This window comes from Mustela nigripes, chromosome 10 (genome assembly GCF_022355385.1).
Source record: "Mustela nigripes isolate SB6536 chromosome 10, MUSNIG.SB6536, whole genome shotgun sequence".
Lineage (NCBI taxonomy): Eukaryota > Metazoa > Chordata > Mammalia > Carnivora > Mustelidae > Mustela > Mustela nigripes.
The window spans coordinates 5,979,813-6,000,995 of record NC_081566.1 but is presented as its reverse complement, the minus strand read 5'-3'; the positions used below and the strand labels follow the sequence as shown (position 1 = coordinate 6,000,995).

Genomic DNA, 21,183 nt, shown 5'->3' with positions numbered 1-21,183 from the left:
AAGAAGTCAAACTCTCTCTTCGCAGATGGTATGATACTTCATGGGGAAAGCCCACAAGACTCCACCCCCAAACTCCTACAACTCATACAGCAATTCAGTAATGTGGCAGGATACGAAATCAATGCAAAACAAAAATCAGTTGCAATTCTATACACTAACAATGTGACTAAAGAAAGAGAAATTAAGGAACCAATTCTATTTGCAATAGCACCAAAAACCATAAGATACCTGGGAATTAACCTAACCAAGGAGGTAAAGGATCTGTACACTAGAAACTACACTTATGAAAGAAACTGAAGACACAACGAGATGGAAAAACTTTCCATGCCCACGGATGGCAGGAACACATGTTGTGAAAATGTCTGTGCTGCCTGGAATATCATTTTAAATAATAGATTTATCCTAAGGACCACATGCTGACAAGGATTTGATACAACCAGAACCCTGCTGACAGAAGTGTAGATTGGAACCAATCACTTTTTTAAAACAACTTAGCCTTGTGCAGGAGACTGAAGATTCATTTGCCCTACGACCCAGCGAACCTTTGCTCTCCTGGGTCTGTCCCATAAAAGGCAGTATGTGTGGATGTCATGAGTCATGAAAACCCATGTGCATATAAGCATTTCTTGGTACTGGTTAAAAAGGGGAAAGAAGAGAGATAAATGGCCATGTGGTATCTTCCTACAACAGAGTCGGTATCGATGAAATAAAGTCATATGCATAAACACAGGAGAGCTCAAGAACAGTGCTCCGTGGAGAATAACACAAGTCCCAGAAGAAAACGCGTGTAATTCTCCTTATGCAGTTCGCAAATTTATACGACTAAATAATAAATTGGTGACAATTTATACTTTTGGCAAAGCTATAAACAGAAAGTGTGCAAATGATAAATAGAAAATTCAAGAGAGCGGTCATGGCTGAAGAGGACAAAGGCATGAGACTGAGGGAGGAAAAACAGAAGAGATAAATACATTAATCCGGTTCTATTCCTTGAGGGGGGTGTACCTGGCTGCTCATTCTATTCTAATTCCTTAGACCTCACAGAGGTTATAATCCATACATACGTATATGTGTACATTCTATAAAATCATACCCTGATTTATGTCACATGTACACAACATATAAATGCCTTCCACACAGACAATTAATCTTCTCTATTCATGAATTCTTATTTTGTGAATTTGCCTACTCACTAAAATGGATTATTATTTTTTTTAAAGATTTTATTTATTTATTTGACAGAGAGAGATCACAAGTAGGCAGAGAGGCAGGCAGAGAGAGAGAGGAGGAAGCAGGCTCCCTGCTGAGCAGAGAGCCCAATGTGGGACTCGATCCCAGGACCCTGAGATCATGACCTGAGCCGAAGGCAGCGGCTTAACCCACTGAGCCACCCAGGCACCCACTAAAATAGATTTTAATTCCAAAATCGATACCTGTAGTGCCCCAGTAGGCCTCCACGGACACATGTGGAACAGTGGCCAGCTTGAGTCCTCTGACACATGCATTCCCGGTGACGGTGGGATAGGCCCTGCTCTGGCTTATTTCAGCTCTCATATTGTAAGCAAGTGTCTTTTTCTTAGTCTCTGGTGATTTTTTTTTTTTTTTTTTTTTTTGGTGGTACTCGGTCTTTTTAAAATGGCCATCAAGTATCATGCCACAGTGCTGTCTAGTGCTCACTCCTAAGCACAAAAAGTTTCTGATGTGCCTTACAGAGCGAGTGCATGTGTTAGATACACTTGGTTCTGGTAGTTCATGGGCTCACTGTGTGCTGGTTCAGTACTAATGAATCAACAATGATATTAGATAAAGTAACTTCAAACACGAACACATACAGACTTTAAACAAAAAGCCTACTTGATAAAAAAAAAAAAAAAAACATGAACATGAACTTAAAAAAATAAAGTCTTTTTATTTTTATTTTTTTAAGATTTTATTTATTTATTTGGCAGAGATTACAAGTAGCCAGAGAGACAGGCAGAGAGAGAGGGGGAAGCAGGCTCCCCGCTGAGCAGAGAGCCCGATGCGGGGCTTGATCCCAGGACCCTGGGATCATGACCTGAGCCAAAGGCAGAGGCTTTAACTCACTGAGCCACCCAGGTGCCCCAATAAAGTCTTTTTAATAAAAAAAAAAAATGAACACATGTAAAACAATGGTGTGTATTGGCTGACTGATGAAAACAAGACCAAATGTAACCAGAGCCATGAAGAAACTGAACCTTGTATTTGCTCCCAGGAGCTATGATTCCATGTCAATTAATTCAGTACGGTGGCAATTTAATAAAACATCCTTAATAGCAAAAATGAATAATAAAATAAACTTATATTAAATGACTATAAAGTCATTTATAAAAATTTCATATATAAAGTCATATATAAAAATTTATATATAAATGACTATATAAAATAAATATATATTAAATGACTAAAACACACAAAATTATAATTTACACTCATGTATTTATATGTCTATTGCATATAAAACATAAAATACACATAAAGTATTTTGTGATAAAAATGAAAAAGGGACAAAAACAACATGCAGAGAATGTACCCTCCAGATAATACATATAAATGCACATATATATGTACATATGCACACACATATGCTTATATATGCACAAATTACCTCTGGAAAGACAGAACTGAAACACATCAGCTAAAATAGAGGAAAGTAGTAGGAAGAAGACTTACATTTTCATTATACACCTGGATACAGCCATGCATTATTAAAAGTGCTTCTTGCATGCAGTCACTAAAAAATGAACAATGAGGCCAAAGTCCCTGTTTTGGACGACCATGCAGGGCATGTCACCATGACAGGAAACCTAAGAAGGTAGAGGACCTGAAGAGCTTGACTGGAAGGAGAAAGCCAACCCTCCATCCATTCATCTGCGAAGTAAACCTTTCTTTGGCGTCCGCTGTGGACGCAGTGACGAGGGCACAGGATGGAACGTATTACGGGGATGTTCAGTACCGTGGGAGCACCCGAGCAGGGAGATGCCGGGGCTGTTGTGAGCCCATCTCATATGGAATCAATTCCCACCACTCCTCGGAGGCTCTTTGATCATTTCTCATCTACGGGACAGAATGAATGACTGCGGCCAGTGGAAACCTAACCCTCAGAGAGAAATGGTGCTCTAGACTGTTTCCTTCTCACAAGAATCATCCCAAATGCATGCCTCTTCCGTGTTGAGAGTGACAGGTGCGACACAACAGAATCATCATTTATCAGGATCTCAGGGGCAAGAGCTTTGTCTCTGGGGCAAAGAGTCAGCGTGCACAGGACGTGAACACAGAAGTGTTGGCCCTTTCTGGTCCGAGTTTTGAGTTTAAAAATTGCATATCTTGCATGTGATTTCTTCTGCATTATGGTTTCTACCACGTGATGTTACACAACTGACTTATATCCACTACCCCCTAGAGTCCTTAATGATATTTTAACAATTTTTAAATTAAAATAAAATGTAGCTAAGGCTTCTTATGGGAAGTCTTGGTTTCAACATGACTTTGCCATCTCTTGTGTGATTTTAGTCAAGTATTGAGATGTCTGAGCTTTTGTTTTCTTACTGGAAAATGGGTATAACACTGGTTGCTTAAGACTATCGTGATGAATTATGAAACTGAAATCACGTGGAGTATAAAATGGCTTCAGTTAATTCTTCAGCACAGCAGAATTGGTATTAATGCTTAACATTATTATTACTTGTTATAAAAGTAAAAAGTGGTGTGCTTAAGAGAAAATTGTATCTTTTTTTACTTTAAAGGATCAATAAAAGACGTCAAAAAATCAGATGCAGGGTGCCCAGGTGGCTCAGTGGGTTAAGCCTCTGCCTTTGGCTCAGGTCATGATCTCAGGGTCCTGGAATGGAGCCCCACATCGGGCTCTCTGCTCAGCAGGGAGCCTGCTTCGCCCTCCCCTCTGCCTGCCTCTCTGCCTACTTGTGATCTCTCTCTTCTGTCAAATAAATAAATAAAATCTCTAAAAAAAAATTCAGATGCATCTTTTCTTTTTATCATCATTGAAAAAACATTCTCATTGTATTTTCAGAAAATGAAATAAACACAGCACCAAATACGTTCATCCTGAATATGGAGTATTGCTTTACGGGGCACCATGGACACCATTTCCAGGAGAAGAACCTTCTGGCAGACTTCTCAGAGGTGATTCCAGATTAATCACCTCCTTGATTCTATTATTCTTCTAGTTCAGCTACAACTTACTAGGCTTCCTTTAAGGAAGAAATGTTTGGGAAAGGGGCGGGTGGAGATATGGAGAGTTGCTAGTAAAAATAACATTAGCCATTTCTGATTCATAAAATCCCAGGAAGGACTTGACTTCATTTACTGGTATGGAGGGGAACTACCTTTTAATTTGCCATTCACCCAAAAAAAAGGTGAGCTGAGTTTCAAAATAATGCACTTACTAAAATACGTCGTATGAGTAAAAAGGCTACGGAGGCCAACAACATAGAACTAGGCTCCTATTTCTTTCCCAGCAATCTCACCGCGCACAGACACCTATAAAAGGCAATCCACCGGATGTAAGGGATGTTAGCTCAGAAATATGGTTTTCATAGGCACACTTTGTCCATAGTACAACTTGTATCCAAAAAGAAGAAGGAAAAATGAAAAGGAAGGAGTATACTGAATTCTGAGAGAAATATTAGCGTAGCATGAGGTTCCCTGGTTGTCTCATTTATCTTTTTATTTTTCCTTCTTACTTAAACAAGAAGAAGCACAAAAGAAAATTGAACCAAAAGGGTAGATAAAAGCTGGTAAGCGCTTGTTGATTACTAATTAGTTTTCTTCAGAAAACATCCAATGCATAAAATCATCACATGTGTTGGTATAAATTAGAGATAAGCTAAATTATAATAACTTCGGTTCGACAGTTGTCTAACACTGATGCACGTTACAATATCTGCAATAACTTTTAAAGCTGTTGCAGGGTTATGCCCTTCTCCTTTCCTCGCTTGAACATTAAAAGCTCAGAAAACTGGTTTCTGTCTGTGCCAATCCAAGAAAAATGTTCCTCCAGTACCTACTCTGATCCCTCCTTCCTTTCTGGAACTCTAATTCTGGCTTCCATCACGACGGCCTCTCTCGATTTTCTCTCAACCTAACTCACCACCAACACTTTTTGTGGCTTCTTCTGCTCCACCTATAAATGTATCCACCTCCTCAAGAATTCTATCCCTGTGTCTGTTCTTTTTATCCTTCTAGGCGATCACATCCAATCAATAATCACCTTGCTTACGATGCCCAAGCCTCCATTTTTGTTCTTTCCCACGTCTCAGGCATACATCCGCCCACTCAATGATCACGCCGTCCACTTACGGCCATCCTACCCATTCAAACCTTTTCCCGTATTCATATTCTCTATCCTAGTGATTAACACCAGCGCTCTCCAGCCACGCAAACCTGAAATCTGGACACCTACGCATCACGTCTGTGTTGACTTGGTCACCAAGAACTTCCTCTTCTACATTACTTCTACATTACTGTTCAGCCTTCACTATGTCCTCTCTTTGGCACCATCACTACGTCCTTAGAACAAGACTTCCTCATTTCTCCAGCCATCCTCCATCACAATTTGACAAGGTGTCTCCTGCCTCCATGTCCGATCTGTTTCCGCGGATTCCTTCCCACTCGCTGCCAGTGTCAACTTTCTTAGGTCTTTAAATCTCTGCTCCCTAAGGATTCAGGACGAAGACCGAGTTCCCGAGCCAGGGTTGTAGATGTGGTGGTGGGGAGGTGTGGGAGCTTCTATATGACATCATCTGATTTCTCACCCCAGGAGAAAATGAGGTCATCATCAGAGGAAGGAGGAATCAGAAGACAAAGACTGTGGAAGTTTGAGAGGAGCCCAGAGGAACAAATCTCAGAAACTGAGAGAAAACCAGATTTGCAAGGACCACCTTGTGAAGTGCTGACTACAAATGAGTTTTAACAGCAGGTCTGTGGTCAGGACTTCCAAGTGGTACCAGTTGGCGTTAAGGACCCTCCCGCCTTCAAAAAAGTTGAGCTGCTCTGGTGTAAATATGGAGAAAGCAAGGAGATGGGCTTAATGAGGGCTGTTGGGTGCTGTCAGGTGGGCAAGACCATGCGTACAACACGCTACCTGCTGTTCTACGTATAGGGATGGCCAGGAACCGAACAAGGCTGCTTTTTTCATGGAGGTTACATTGTAGAGGCAAAAATACATAATAGAAGTGCAGAAAGCAGCAAGTGTTATAAAGAGTACAGTGCTGGGTAGAGATCATAGCACTATTCAAGAACATTAGTTATTAATGTTATTAGTTAATTAGTTATTAGGTATTAATATTACTGAGTACTTCAATTCTCCGGAAGATGGTACCGAGCCGGCACCATTACAACGGATGAATGCCCTGCAGGGGCAGCACTCGGTTCTGTAAATCTGCCTCCCTCAGAGCAGGGGTGAGGACATTCCCAAGAAAGAGATGTTTGAGCCGAGGCCATAAAATCTTGGCTTGAGAAGAACTGGGAAGACAGGGGGTACCAAAGTGCGTGAATCAGTGGATCGCAGGGCTAGATAAAACCCACAGGCTGCTAGCGTGCGTTCCACAGACCACACAATGGCCGAGAGATGAGGATAAGAGATGTTTCTATCATGTTGTGAGAGCTAACGTGATAAACATGTTTGGCCAGTGTTTGGCATAGCCTCTTGAATGTCTGGAGATTTTAGATTTTGAAATGGGGCACATTTAAAAAATACTTTGATGGGATTTAAAAAAAAAAAGACTTTAATGGGATATATAAAAACATTAATATACACATGTAAGGTGATTTGAGCACAGAGGTTAATGTAATACTATTTTATTACTGAGGAAAGCCTAATTATGAGCAAAGATTTGGCATATATTATTTGTGCTAAGGTAGAATGCACTGTTCAGAGTATAAACCTAATTGCAGAATTTAGTCCTGATAACTAGAAGGATTATGGGACCAAGAAAAATGGCTACATTCATAAATCTTTATCTTAAGAGAAACATTTTGAAATCCATTGTTTTCACTACATGTCATTGAATACGGGCTTATAAGTACTCATGTTTAAAGTTGGACCCTTATTTCCACATTTTGACAAAACTCATCTGTATAAGATGTTCCAAAGAGTTTGCTATTGTCATTGTCCTTTCTTATTCACTGCTATAGCTTAGTACTCAAAAGAATGAGCAGATCAGGGGTATTCTTTTTTTTTTTTTTTTTCCCCAATGAACATGCAATCAGAACACTTGAATAGGACAGAGATAAAATAAAAAAGGTATCTGAAAGTGCTAGAAGGAGAACCACGAAGATAGACTCATTCGCTCTTTACTGAGTTAATGAATTAAGGACTCCTTTATCCCATAATCAAAGAGAGTATCATAAGTAAAGTATCCTTTACTTATGTTGTTCTCCCAAATTGCATGTTCTTGATCCTAAAACCCCGATGCATGAAAAAAGCAAGACTCATTTTTATTCATCATTAAGAATATAGTGAGCTTACAGTGTTATGTAACCAAACCCAGGACTCTGATTTTATCCCAAAGACTATTTTGGAATTACTAAGTAGATTTTCCACTTGAAAATCTGGACCTGGGAATTTAGAAATGACTGTCACTGTGATTTATGAATCTGACCAAAGTTCTGTTTCAATCTTCATGATTCTCTTAAGTGATTAAATACTACTTTCCCATCTGAAAAAAAAAATCTATGTTTAACATTTAATCGAATTCCAGTGTGACTGGAATTCATTGTAAATCATCACTAATGACACGTCAACAACCTATAAAAACTGTAGCCTGATAAACAGAGGACGGAGCCAGTCTTCAGAGTGCCCCTTGGCCTCGGTCTCAAGCCACGTCAGCCTCTAGGAGGATTCCTGACAGCAAGAACTTTCTCAGAGCATGGCACGACCCAAATCTGATCTTCAGAGGAGACGTGATAGTCCCCAGCCGAAATGTTTTGAGTAGCGAATGCTTTGATATAATTGTAAGTTGCAATATGTTAAAATAGCAAAACATTTTTTTTTTTAAAGATTTTATTTATTTGTCAGAGACAGAGGGAGAGAGAGCGAGTGAGCACAGGCAGACAGAGAGGCAGGCAGAGGCAGAGGGAGAAGCAGGCTCCCTGCCAAGCAAGGAGCCTGATGTGGGACTCAATCCCAGGACCCTGGGATCATGACCTGAGCCGAAGGCAGCTGCTTAACCAACTGAGCCACCCAGGCGTCCCAAAATAGCAAAACATTTTTAAAAGACATTTTCTCCTTTCAAAATTTCTTTTCTTTAATATTTTCTGAAATTTTTGATCCCTGCTTCTGTCATGGGAGGAGTCAATAAGACAGTATTTATTAAGTTTTTAAGTTTTCTGAAAGAAGGTACTAAATATCTAGAGGTATTTACACATCCTACAAAAAATACAAGGTAATGTTTTGAAGATCTGGAAAACATCAATGTACTTTGTTTTTTGGCCCAGTGTTTTGACAAACAATATAGATACCAAGTTCAACTGAAGTCCTAAGCAGAGTTAAAACTTGAAACCTATCTAATTACCTGCTCACAAAAAGCATAAAATTTTAACATCTTTATAAATAAGTACTATTAATGTACTGTTATTAAATACCAATACTAACGAGAATTATCTATAATGGGGTGTTTACCAAATTGCTAGCCTCTCACAGTTGTATGACTCATGATTAAATATAATTTATTTCTCTGTTATATCAAAATTATCCCCTTTAAACCACTGCATATTTTAAAAAACGCTTTCTACCTACCTTTCGGCTAAAGAAGAAGGGAAACGCAACATGTCTTTTTGGAACTTACCTTGAATGATAAATTGTTCCATATTTTCTTTGAAGGGCTGGATGTGCTCTTTTGAGGACACCTGGAATACTTTCCCTGCCTCCACTTCACAGGCTGAAACCAGAGGAAGACACTGTTTAGAATGTCACAGTATCAATGGAGCATTAAAACAATTTTTAAAACGCATTAACTAATGTGAAAAATCCGTTAGCCACGCTAACTGATATACATTCTATACATGTTTTGGAAATATCCAAATACTGACATAAGAAGCCTATGATCAAGGCTTCACGTTGGGGGAACTGTAAAAAGTTCTTAAGAATCCACAATCCAAAAAAAAAGAATCCACAATCCAAGTTTGGTCACTGCCAAACCGCAAACGTAGGAGGGTCCCTGAAGCACTGAGCCCCATTCAGCCTCATCTGTAGAATGGGCACATCACGGGTGTCTGCCTCTCGGGGGTGTCGTGAGGATCAAATTAGTTAATAGATACAAAGTGTTCAAATGGCGCCTGGCAGACAGTATAAAGCAAGTACCTCCTCTCATCAGCATCCTTGTTACTATCAACGGACTTCTAACACAGGTTTGTCCCTGATGAAAGTCCTCATTTATGAGAAATGACAAGTAACAATTGTGGTGCTGATGTTTGTATAGAAATCAGCAGTTACAGAGCATCTATTACTCGGCAGATACTTTTAACCTATTAGTTAACTTCATCTTCAGAATAAGTTAGTCAGTGAACGTGGACATTATCCTATTTTATAGGTGAGGAAATCAAGGCTCAGGGCTACTTATTTGCGGAAGGGTCCACAGATGATAAGCAGCAGACCCATAAATGAAATCCCGATCTGACTCGACAGCTTATTTTCTGTGTCCACGTCATCATAAATGCCTTAGTAGACTACAGGGCCAACAAGGGTTAATTAAGAAGGACTTCTAAGAACATTTCTGAAGAAATTCCTGCCATGATGGTGATCCTGGCAAAAAACCTCAAAATTAAAAAGCACGTATATGAAAGGCAAAACTTCAGACAGATAAACATCTCAATCAGGAATTACAATTCTTTTTTTAAAATAATTTTTTTTAAGATTTTATTTATTTATTTATTTGATAGAGAGAGAGAGAGAGATCACAAGTAGGCAAGAGGCAGACAGAGAGAGAGGAAGGGAAGCAGGCTCCCTGTTGAGCAGAGAGCCCGATGCGGGATTTGATCCCAGGACCCTGAGATCATGACCTGAGCCGAAGGCAGTGGCTTAACTCACTGCGCCACCCAGGCGCCCAGGAATTACAATTCTTAAGGCAAGGTTGCCAATCAGTTCCTCAAGAAGACTTTGATATTGCACTCTTTAAAACATTTTCTTTCTCTTATTAAAACATAGTTTTCTTTTCGCTCCAGGTATTAGCTTGTCTAAGCAGGAGAATAAGGGTGGGGGAGAGGTGTCCTGTCCGCACCCATTCTTCCCATCAAATGTAAGGACAATCAGGCCCAGTAAGACTTAAGGCCAGCTGGACACAAGTGGGGTTGTCTCGGCCCACGTCCCCCAGCACTCCTCACTCGGCCAGAGCAGGGTCTCGACGGCTCGTGACTGGTCAACCCACAGCCCTCGTCCAGTATCTTGTATCTCTAGACTTGTACTTAAACCAACATTTTCAAGTAAAACTCAACACAGCCTTGCTGCCTCCCTTACTTACCCTCCTGTTGGTGGTACCATGACCGGATACCAGAGCAGCAGAGTTACTGACTTCCTCTCCTTATCCCAGTATCCTGTTTGTTTACCTCCCAAATGCTTCTGGAATCTGCCTGTCCTCTCCATTCCTGCTTTATGCTGGTACAAATGCCTTCATCACTCTTCACTAGGCTACCCTGAATGTCTCTTAACTTTACCCGACCAGCAGTCTTACACAGATCCATGCGCCTTCGCGTAACTTAAGAGGAATGGGTAAAGATGTGGGGGTGAGTGTGTAAATATGTGTGCACACAGAGGCTATTACTCCACTATAAAAAGAATACATTCTTGCCATTTGTAACAACATGTGTGGACCTAGATGGGACTATGCTAAGTGAAATAATACAGAGAAAGGCAAATACCACACAAATTTGCTTAGATGTGGAATTAAAATGAACACATGAGCAAAAACAGACTCTCGAATACAGAAACAAACAGATGGTTGTCAGAGGAAAGGTTGGGTGACAGGTGAAATAGATGAATTAAAAGGTACAATCTTCCAGTTATAAAACACCTAAGGCATGGGGATACAGGGTACAGCATAGGACATACAGTCAATAATATCGTACTAACATCATGTGGTGACAGACAGTAACTAGCTTATCACGATGAGCACTGAGCCGTGTAGAGAACTGTTGATTCACTATATTGTACACCCAAAACTAATACAACACTGTATGTCACCCTGTCCTCAGGGCTTGCCTTCTATGAACCCATACAGTCTTTAATGATTTTCCAATTCCAACAAGAAATGTAGAATACTAGTAGTCTAGTGTCTAACCGCTGACGCCAACAACAGCAAAAATAGGGCAGGGAGATCTAGTTTTCCACTCAGTCTGAGTTTCAAAACTTAAAAGCCTGAGGCAAGGAAGATTTATATTTTGACATTACTCACAATTGTTTCATCTGCCATTTTTTACTAGAAAATGGAGGTAATAACGGTCTTTGTCTCCATGACACAACACTCTGCCCAGAGGTCTAGTGAGCTATAAAAAGACCCTCAGACTAGGCACTTGCAGAAGTTAATCTGATGGACCTGGTGACCCAAGGAGGATTTCACTAGTGAGGAGAGCGGAGTGAGAGCAAAGACCATCCATAGCAAAGTCTTCCACAATGCGCCAACGTTTCTCTAGGTCTTCATACGTACTCAGTAGTTTGAAACAACAGAATCTATAGCAGCGAAGGAAGAAATAAAATACTTAGAATGTTAAAAAAACTGAGGGACAAATAGCATGGAGGACATGGGGAGATGGAGAGGAGAAGGGAGTTGGGGGAAACTGGAAGGGGAGGTGAACCATGAGAGACTATGGACTCTGAAAAACAATCTGAGGGGTTGAAAGGGAGCGGGGGGTGGGAGGTTGGGGGAACCAGGTGGTGGGTATTGGAGAGGGCACGGATTGCATGGAGCACTGGGTGTGGTGCAAAAACAATGAATACTGTTATGCTGAAAATTTTTAAAAAACCAAACAAACAGAAAAACACCCCCCCCCCCAAAAAAAACTGAGGGAAAGTTATATTTTTCTAAAGATTTTATTTATTTGACAGACAGAGATCACAAGTAGGCAGAGAGGCAGGCAGAGAGAGGGGGAAGCAGACTCCCTGCTGAGCAGAGAGCCTGATGTGGGGCTCGATCCCAGGACCTTGAGATCATGACCTGAGCCGAAGGCAGGGGCCCAACCCACTGCGCCACCCAGGCGCCCCAGAAAGTTTAATTTTAATTTTCACTTGATTTTATAAATGTCCCTGGCCTATTCATATGAACTTACTATTTTTAATACAAATCTCAGCAAGAACTATTTTTTCATTTCTTCTCTTTGCACCTTCACTTATAGTAGATTTTCATGTTCGCAGTAAGAACTAAGAGTTTTAGATCTAGATGCTCTCTACAGTCATTTCCTGACATCTCATCTCATTTACTATCTTCCTTCCTGAAGGCCACAAAAAAGTGCCTGTATCTCAGTGCTTTTAGTGATTTCTATTCATTTCCCTACCAGGACACTTCTTCCTTACTGAGCTGTTCTAATTGCTGGAATTTTCAACTACGTATTGTGCAGAAATCTCTATGGTTGATCTCCTGTGGAATGATACATCTGGAGTTTGCTTTAAAATACTCCAGATACGGGGCGCCTGGGTAGTGCTCACAGTCAAGTTTCCAACCCTTGACTTAGACTCAGGTCATGATCTCGGTGTTGTGAGATTAAGCCCCACGGGGGGCTCTGTACTGGGAGTGGAGCCTCCGTGAGATTCTCTCCCTCCACATCCCCTCAATAAAAAATTAAAAAATAATAATAAAATACTCCAGATATATTTCCATAATTACTTATGTAATTTAAAATATCAGTTAAAAAAGACTTCAAGTGTACAATGAGCTAGAAAATTCCACTCTTTGAGGACCCTGATCTCCTACCATTCTCCATTGACTAACATCCCCTATTAAGCAACAGGCATCCAACCATTATCTGTGGAATAAATACATAAACGAATTAGACCCTCCTGACGCAATTAACTTTTGCTTAATTTTCAAAATGTATCTATTCCAATTTCTCCACACCCTACATATACTAGTCACCCATCTGATACACTCTGACCCCCTCGGAACCAACTTCTAAACTTATCCATCCCAAGTTTCAACCATCACCCCAAGCCAAGAGGGTCAATCTCCCCTTGAACTTCGTACTTCCTTGCTCTGTACAACATGAGTGAATAACAGAAGATAAAAACAAATCTTTGGATAAGAGATCTGGATTCAAGCCTAGTTCCACCAGTAGCCATGTGATCTTGGGCTCGCTCCTCGAATTATCCAAGCCTCAACCAGAGACTGGGATGATGAAGATGTTGCACTTGAGTGCTGAGATTTGAACTGCTGAAAAACTTAACAAAACAAAAACTAGCTATTAATGATATTATTTCATGCCATTTATTTGTTTATGCATCTTTGTCTCTGATTTACTCTTATTTTGTATTCCCTGAAGTCAAGGATTGTCCTACTCTCCTCTGTGTGCTTAGTATTCGCAAGGCTGAGGAAACACGAAAATCCTGTGTGGAAACAAGCCCTTGCACCAATGTCAATAATTATGACTTTCCTTAATCTGGATATTAATTCTCTGGTTGTAGCTCAGTTGAAACATCACATAAGTCTCATGCAAAACATAAAAAAATCCAAACCAAATTTCCAAAGTTCTTCATAGTGATACACCATGTATTTGTAGGTGACTGTTGTTTTACTTAGTCACCATGTTTAGAAGGAAGAGACTGCTGGATAAGTATAAAAATACTTATATAAAGTAAGTATATAAATATAAAAAATATATACACTTATATAGAGGTATAATTCTTATATACATCTCATATATTCAATAACACATATGAATATGTTCAATGTGATAAGAACTAAGGAAATTTCTTTTTTTTTTTTTTAAGATTTATTTATTGAAGAGACAGAGAGTGGGGGGGGGGTGAGGGGCAAAGGGACAGAGAGAATCTCAGGCAGACTCCCTGTTAAGCACAGAGTTCAACACGGGGCTCAATCCCATGACCCTGAGGTCATGACCTGAGCCGAAATCAAGAGTTGGCTGCTTAAACAACTGAGCCACCCAGGGGCCTTAGGAATAAGGAGATTTCTTTGTAAGACTGGGCCCCATTCTTCTCTTAACTGTAGTACATCGTGGTGTATAAGATCATCCTGATTATTACTTACTATCTTCAAAATGCATATGTGACTATGTAAACTTAAAAAAAAAACCCACACCAAGAACTATAATCTTACAAACTTAAAGAGTCATTTGGAAACATTATTAAAAACCTAAAACAACAGAGTTCCTGGAAAATCTGCATTACAGTCAAATCCAAATTTAAAGAAATATTTGTTAAAGGATGTTGGTGTAACTGAGCAATTCCAATCAGGTTGCCTTTTTGTCTGATTTAAAGGCTTTCCTAATCCCAAATGATCTAGTATTGGGCTGAAGAGCTAATACTAGCAAGCGTGAATTAGGCCTCCAAATACAAAGAAAAATCCAGCCAGAGGACTGGAAGAGCAAAAATCTCTCAGCTATTTTGACCAGAAAACGGCTCCCAAATCATCAGTGCCATCCGCAGACCGGCGCGTTTGGGGGCACAGCAAACACCATCTTATCACTGTAGTTTAAAGCAAGAACACTGTGCCCCACTCTCTGAAATGAAACATCATCATGAACACTCTGGGGTTTTTAAATTTTTTTGTGTGACTTATACAAGTCTCCAAGTTCAATTAATGTTAATCAGTTTAGAGTCACTGCTTCTCTGTGAGAGTCCAGGTCACTGGAAAATAAACCTGCCTTATCATAAACCTGCTTCCATGAGTCTGCATGAAGCCGCACAACAGACACAAAGGAAAAGAAACAGTTGATGACTCAGAAGTTTTTGCTTCTAACACCAAGTTGTTTCCCGGATAAGCCTGGCTTGTACATTACACTGAATTCAATTTCTGGAAACAGAAGTCATTCTAGCTACCTAAAGCAGATCAACAGAGCCAATAAGACGCTCATAAAGTATTTGCAAAAGCAGAGAAATTGGGCTCTGCATTTGATTTTTAGGAACGGCTCCCAGAACAAAATGGCATAACTGGCCCTACAGGTGAGCTATTATCAATGCCATCTGGATCTCAGCTGAATGCTGGTTTTACACTCAAACCTCACCTGCTGAATTATGCACCATCAAAAAAATTGTCCCCCTATGCTGTGCCTCTCAGCAGTCAGGGAGCTGGTGACTGAGGACAGTCATACTGCTTGGTTGAAAGCCATCCTCTCCATATTACTGCTTGAAAGTGGGGGTGATAAAGACCCACCAAAAAAGCAAAACAAAACCCAACAAAAACCCAAACCAGAAAATGAAAATAGAAGCAGCAAAAAGCTCTTTGCCACAGCTCATGAGTACATGCACTGACAAAAGCAAAATCATATGCAGACACAGAAGAAAGCACAGGTTCAAGAAACATTTTAGGGAAAAGCAGCAAAGCTTGGTGACTGACTGTTCTGCAAGTAAGCTATCCCTTCACGAAGAGACAACTTTAAAATCAACTAGGGGGGCTTTTCAGAATCTCCCTGCCAATGCGCCCATCTCCTTGGAGATACAACTCAAGGACAAGACTCACAGGAAAAGTCCACACAGTGATTCTAATGTGAACTGAGGTGGGAGGTAAGGTTGTGGGGAGGTCGGATGCCATCTAGCTTTGCAGCTCAGGCATTCTGTGGAGAGAGAATGCAGGAGGAAGAGTAGCTTTCAGAGGGAAAGAAACGAATGTGGTTTCAAACCTCCTGCATTTTAAGATGCCGGTAGAACATCCATGAATGATTTCCACCAAGGGCTTGGGGGTGTGAGTCTGCAGATCAGAGCGACAGCAGGAACACTGGATGAGCTCACTCGACAAAGGTGTAAGTGACAAGACCGGGCCAAGGCGCCTACCTGAGGTTTGCCAACTCTGATGCAGAAGCAGGGAAAGAGGAGACCATGAAGAGAGAAGAAGCAGAACAGTCAGACATCAGAAGGAGAACCGGCAGTGAGTGGGGTCAGGGAAGCTGACGGGCTAGTGACTATACACAGCCAGTCAGATGCAACAGAGACAGCAAACGGGATAAAGGTTGGAATAAAATGTCCAATTCAATTTGGCAAATAGTGACAAGAGATCCAGCGGTGCTAGAGGCAAAAGGTACGCTGTGACAGAGTGAGGAAAGAAAGGGAAGTAAGGAATCAAAGTAATGAATCAAAGAGCCCAGAAACCAACCAGGAATGTTAACATCTTGGCCTATTAGCACAAGTGCCCAAGAAAACCTGTGCAGCAAAAGTACGCCATGGGCCACGGGAAGAATGATGAATAAACACACACAAATTCTTGATAACTTCTGAATAATGTTCAAAATACCCTTGTCCTGCCAACAGCGGACCCACAGACTCAACTGCCCACTAAGAGAAGTATAATATGTGTGTATCTATCCTAAATATGGGTTTCCAAAAAATCTTATCCTAAAGGTAAAGGTCTGCAGATTCATGTCAAAGTAGTGCTTTATCCTATAAATAAAAGAGGACAGAGACAACACACACACAAACACACACACGTGCATGCACACACACGCACACACACACACATCCCACAGTACCTTAGTTGGACACAGCAGACTTAGCATGCTAGCCAGTGGAATAAATTAAGGTCGCTTGGAGCTCATCAGTTTATATCTCAAAACAAAACTCAACAGAACTGAATGATTTCTTTAAAGGTGTTTCGCAGGTGCCGTCTTCCACTGAGGGATTTTGGAAGTGAGCATGGTTTTAAATTGAAATGAATGAAAGCACAATACAGGCCGTTTTGCTCCTTATATAAGCATTCCTATAAGACGGATTATCCATTTTTGGGGGGGGGGGGGTCCATTCACACCTATTAGCCATTGTTTTCAAACACGAGGCACTTCCAAGGACAAATACAGTCTACAGGTTGCAAAAAGATAAGACATACTAGCTGTGACCTTCAAGAGGTAGATAGTCTCCCTGGGCCCCAGGTTCTTTCACCTGTAATATGAGGGACAGTAGCAGCACGTACTTCATTATGAAGATCAAGGGATTTTATGTGGATAAAATACAAGGGAACCTGCCTCATGCACTGCAGGACTAATAGGTTTGCTACAGTGACCGTGACACTATTACCACCACCACACACCACAATGATGCGAGGAAACTGAACCAGTCATCTCTAAGTGTCGAGCACTGAAGGTCGTGCTTCAGACTGTGACTGTGACATTTCTCGAAGGACAATCTAGAATGAGTCTTATATAGGTCATATTTACTGGTAGTTATTAATCACTGGCTGGCCTATCTCACACTGGATTGAGACACACCTAAAAACCACTGAAAGCACACTCTGTGTTGAGACTGTGGGTGACCCTGGCTAGAATAGATGACTCCCTCCTGCCCCCACTAGGTCCCTACGACACCACTTGTTATGCTCTGCAATTTACTTATGTGTTGAGAAATTGCAGGGACCATAACTCTGTTAGTCACTGTCTCCATAAGTCTCCGCCTGTTAGGATCAAGTTCTCCAAGTTGGTTACTGGTGGGTCTAAGCATGAACACGGGACCAATTGTGAGTGTACGAAGTTGGCACTTCACTTTCTTTTCACATGCGGCCTTGGGAAACATGACAGCTTAATGTTTTCTCATCAGAAGCAATACCCCCCTGTCATTTAGATCATTTAAATGGATTCACTCTATTTCTAAGGGGATTCAAAGTCAAACTGAAACCATTCTAAATTCCTTTTTTGGCCTATTTGCTAAGTATGGAAAACAGCATCATTTTATGTAACAAAACTCCACGAGTTTGTACTCTGTGGGCCTTGGGAGGAGACATTGGTGTTGACTCCACCTGATACCAAAATGTCCTAACATCTGCAAGAAATGAAGTCATGAAAATTATACACCATATAGTTATTCTGAGTCTCCCGGCCCGTGTGTGAACATTTCTAGTGACGAGGGCCTCTCCACTTTTGAGATTAGCTCTTCCACTGTTTTGGTTCTCATCTGGAGACAGTCTTTCATGTAGAACTGAATTTCTGCCTCTGGCTTCACATATGGACCTTAGGTCTTGTCCACTGGTACAACACACGGGGAATCTAATCTAAGGGTAGCAAGTTTCATTTCAAATACCAATTCTGGTTGTGTAGTAGGGGTACCTGGAGCATGTTCTTCAAAAGGATTCTGAAGAGTCAGTCTCTAACTCAACAGAAAATAAACCTTTAAACAGATGTTTGTAGAATATTACACCTCCATCAGAAAGGATGAACACCCGACTTTTGTATCAACATGGATGGTACTGGAGGAGATTATGCTGAGTGAAGTAAGTCAAGCAGAGAGAGTCAATTATCATATGGTTTCACTTACTTGTGGAGCATAAGGAATAACACAGAGGACCTTGGAGATGGAGAGAAGGTTGTTGGGAGAAATTGGAGGGGGAGACGAAGCACGTGAGGCTATGGACACTGAGAAACAAACTGAGGGTTCTGGAGGGGAGAAGGTGGGGGTTGGGTGAGCCTGGTGGTGGGGATTAAGGAGGGCACGTATTACATGGAGCACTGGGTGTGGTGCATAAACAATGCATCTTGGAACACTGGAAAAATAAAATAAAATTAAATAAATACATGTTTGCTACAGACTCAAAGGAGGTAATCAGAATAACCTCCCATCTATTTGAAAACAATTCCGTCTACTTTCATTTCAACCTTAAAATATCATTGCCTCTACTGGAGTCCCCATAGTCTGAAAAACAAAAATTGGGCTAGAATTCTAAAACAACTGGTCTCCACTCAGACATTCAGAGAGTCTGTTTGGGCGAGAAACAGGAACACATGTATGCAATCCTGCAAACACTGACGAAACAACTCTCAAGACTATGGAAGAGTGACAGATCTTTTAGCAGCCTCCCATCTACCCCATGCTAATGCTCACATGTGCACAAATAATTTAAAAAAAGAATGTCATAACAACATCCCACATAAAACACAGACAGATCCCGTTCAGTCTCTTAGGACTAAAACAAATGATGCAATATTTCTGTTGTGATTTTTCCAAAATGATTAGAGTGCCTTTTTATTTGGGTGAGGTTTGATGTTTTAAAAATATATTCCCCCATTGTCTGAATATTTATTTTTTTAACATGGTTGACAATGCAAAAAGACTCAACCTTATGAATCACAACCCATCCTAGAGGTGGAGATTTGCTCTTATTTAACCTCAGAAGACAACAAGCGCCCTTTTAAAACAATACGTTTTGCCACGGTTTTTCCTTTAGAAATTAAATACACAAGATATTCACACACTTCTTCCATTAATTTAGATGATACATCACTTATGCTATGAAAATAAAGTGAAAAGAAGGCATTTATGTAGTTAAGAATGATCCGTTTATTACCAGATCATTGTGTGTCTTCTAAATTTCTGAACCACCAGTGAACCAGCCAAAGGAAAGGTCTTAGGGAATTTTGACATTCAACGACAAACCTCCATAAATAAATCCATGCATAAATCAAGCTTAATCCTTTAAAATCAAACTTCTTTTGGAATACACGAATATGATAAATGATGACATTACCGAAGACTATTTTCCACTAAAAATAAGAAGCGTGACTATTTCTAGCTGTCCTCCTTGTCCAGATCATATCCTATTTCATAGGGACAAATTTTTGATTTCTGAGACTGAACATTACTACTAGCTCAGAACGTTTCACAGAAAAAGGAAGCCAATTGTACAAATCTGCAGCAAAGAGAGCACCGAGGCTGCACAGGCACAGCGACGCCGGCCTTCCTCAACCTCTCCTCAGCCATACTCACTAGTCTCTCATGAAACGTTAAAGACCAAATTAACTGAAAATGGAATTAAAGCCATACCAAAATTTGTTTAAGAGAAATGTATACAAAAGAATGGCAAGCCTCAGCTCATAAATAAAGAGTAACGGGGCCAGAAACCCTAACAGACACTAGAATCCTTGGGTAAAATTCCGCTGAGAAATAAGATATTTACATATTCTCCAAGACGCACCTCACAAATTACTTACTAGTTAGTAAGAAAACAAACAAAACAAAAACCAAAACCAAACCAACAAGAAACCCATATAACTTTATGGGGGAGGAACGAGCAGACACTCCCTAAGCAAAGGGACCAAAATGATGCATTCCCGTTCGCTCTTCGGAGTATGCTGACATCAGGGGCCTGGAGAAGGGTCACGTATGGCTCCTGCAGACAAATCCAGGGCAGGAGAGGTTGACAAAAGAAGTCGTCTTTAAATACGGTAGGGTCAAGAAAGACAAAGCCAGAGGAACCGCACTATATTACATAAGCCCGAGGAGACACGAAAATTAAATGCAGCGTGTGATCTAGGGATTGGCAAAAGAGCCATAAGGAACTTCTGAATACGGTCCGTGCAGTATTATCATAATAGCAATTTCCAGTGTCAAATTTCCTGATTTTGATGATTATACTGTGTACACAAAAAAGGATGCCCAGGTACTTATTAGCCTGTATACACTGAAGTATTTAGGGGTAAAGAAGCAAGTTCTCTCTGACTTGCTGGTGTCTGTGCAGAAGGAGAAAATGCACGCGTCTCTACATGGCAGACAGGAGGGAGGGGAAGACCGAGCAAACGGGACCAAAAATAAACAACGGATGGTCTCGGGAAACAATACCCAGGCATTCCATGTACGAGATTGCAACTACTCTGTAAGTCTGATTTATATCAAATAAAAAGTTACAAACAAACAACAACAAAGAATAACAACATGTCCCAGTTTGTATAACTTAAGACTTTTTTTTTTAAAGACTCCTAACCAAGGGATCCGGTACTAGCGGGCTTCCACACAACTTCTTCTATGGAATGTTAAGAACAGTCAAGTATGCCTCCCAGATAGTGGAAAGCTTGGATTTCTTTTGCATCTGGCTCCAATTTAAGAGTGGGAGGGCTCTACAGACACAGGTACAATGTCTTTTCAGCTGATGGTCTGACTGGCACTGCAGGGCGACAGTGAACATGCTCGTAATAGTTACCAGGCAGATTTTTAAAGATGACTTACAAGCTCTACTCTTCCAAATAAGTAAAAATATTCAACTTTCCCAAGATGGTTGCAAAAGGTTATTACTT

At 40.6% G+C, this 21,183-nt stretch overlaps 1 protein-coding gene across 1 annotated transcript in view; it reads right to left on the bottom strand.

Annotated features, from left to right (window-relative positions):
* Nucleotides 1–21,183, bottom strand: part of FMN2 (formin 2) — a 373,618-nt gene that overhangs the window by 93,372 nt on the left and 259,063 nt on the right. The window contains exon 14 of the mRNA XM_059412485.1: nucleotides 8,826–8,918. Coding sequence (XP_059268468.1) covers nucleotides 8,826–8,918 — 93 coding nt within the window. The remainder of the gene's footprint in view (nucleotides 1–8,825; nucleotides 8,919–21,183) is intronic.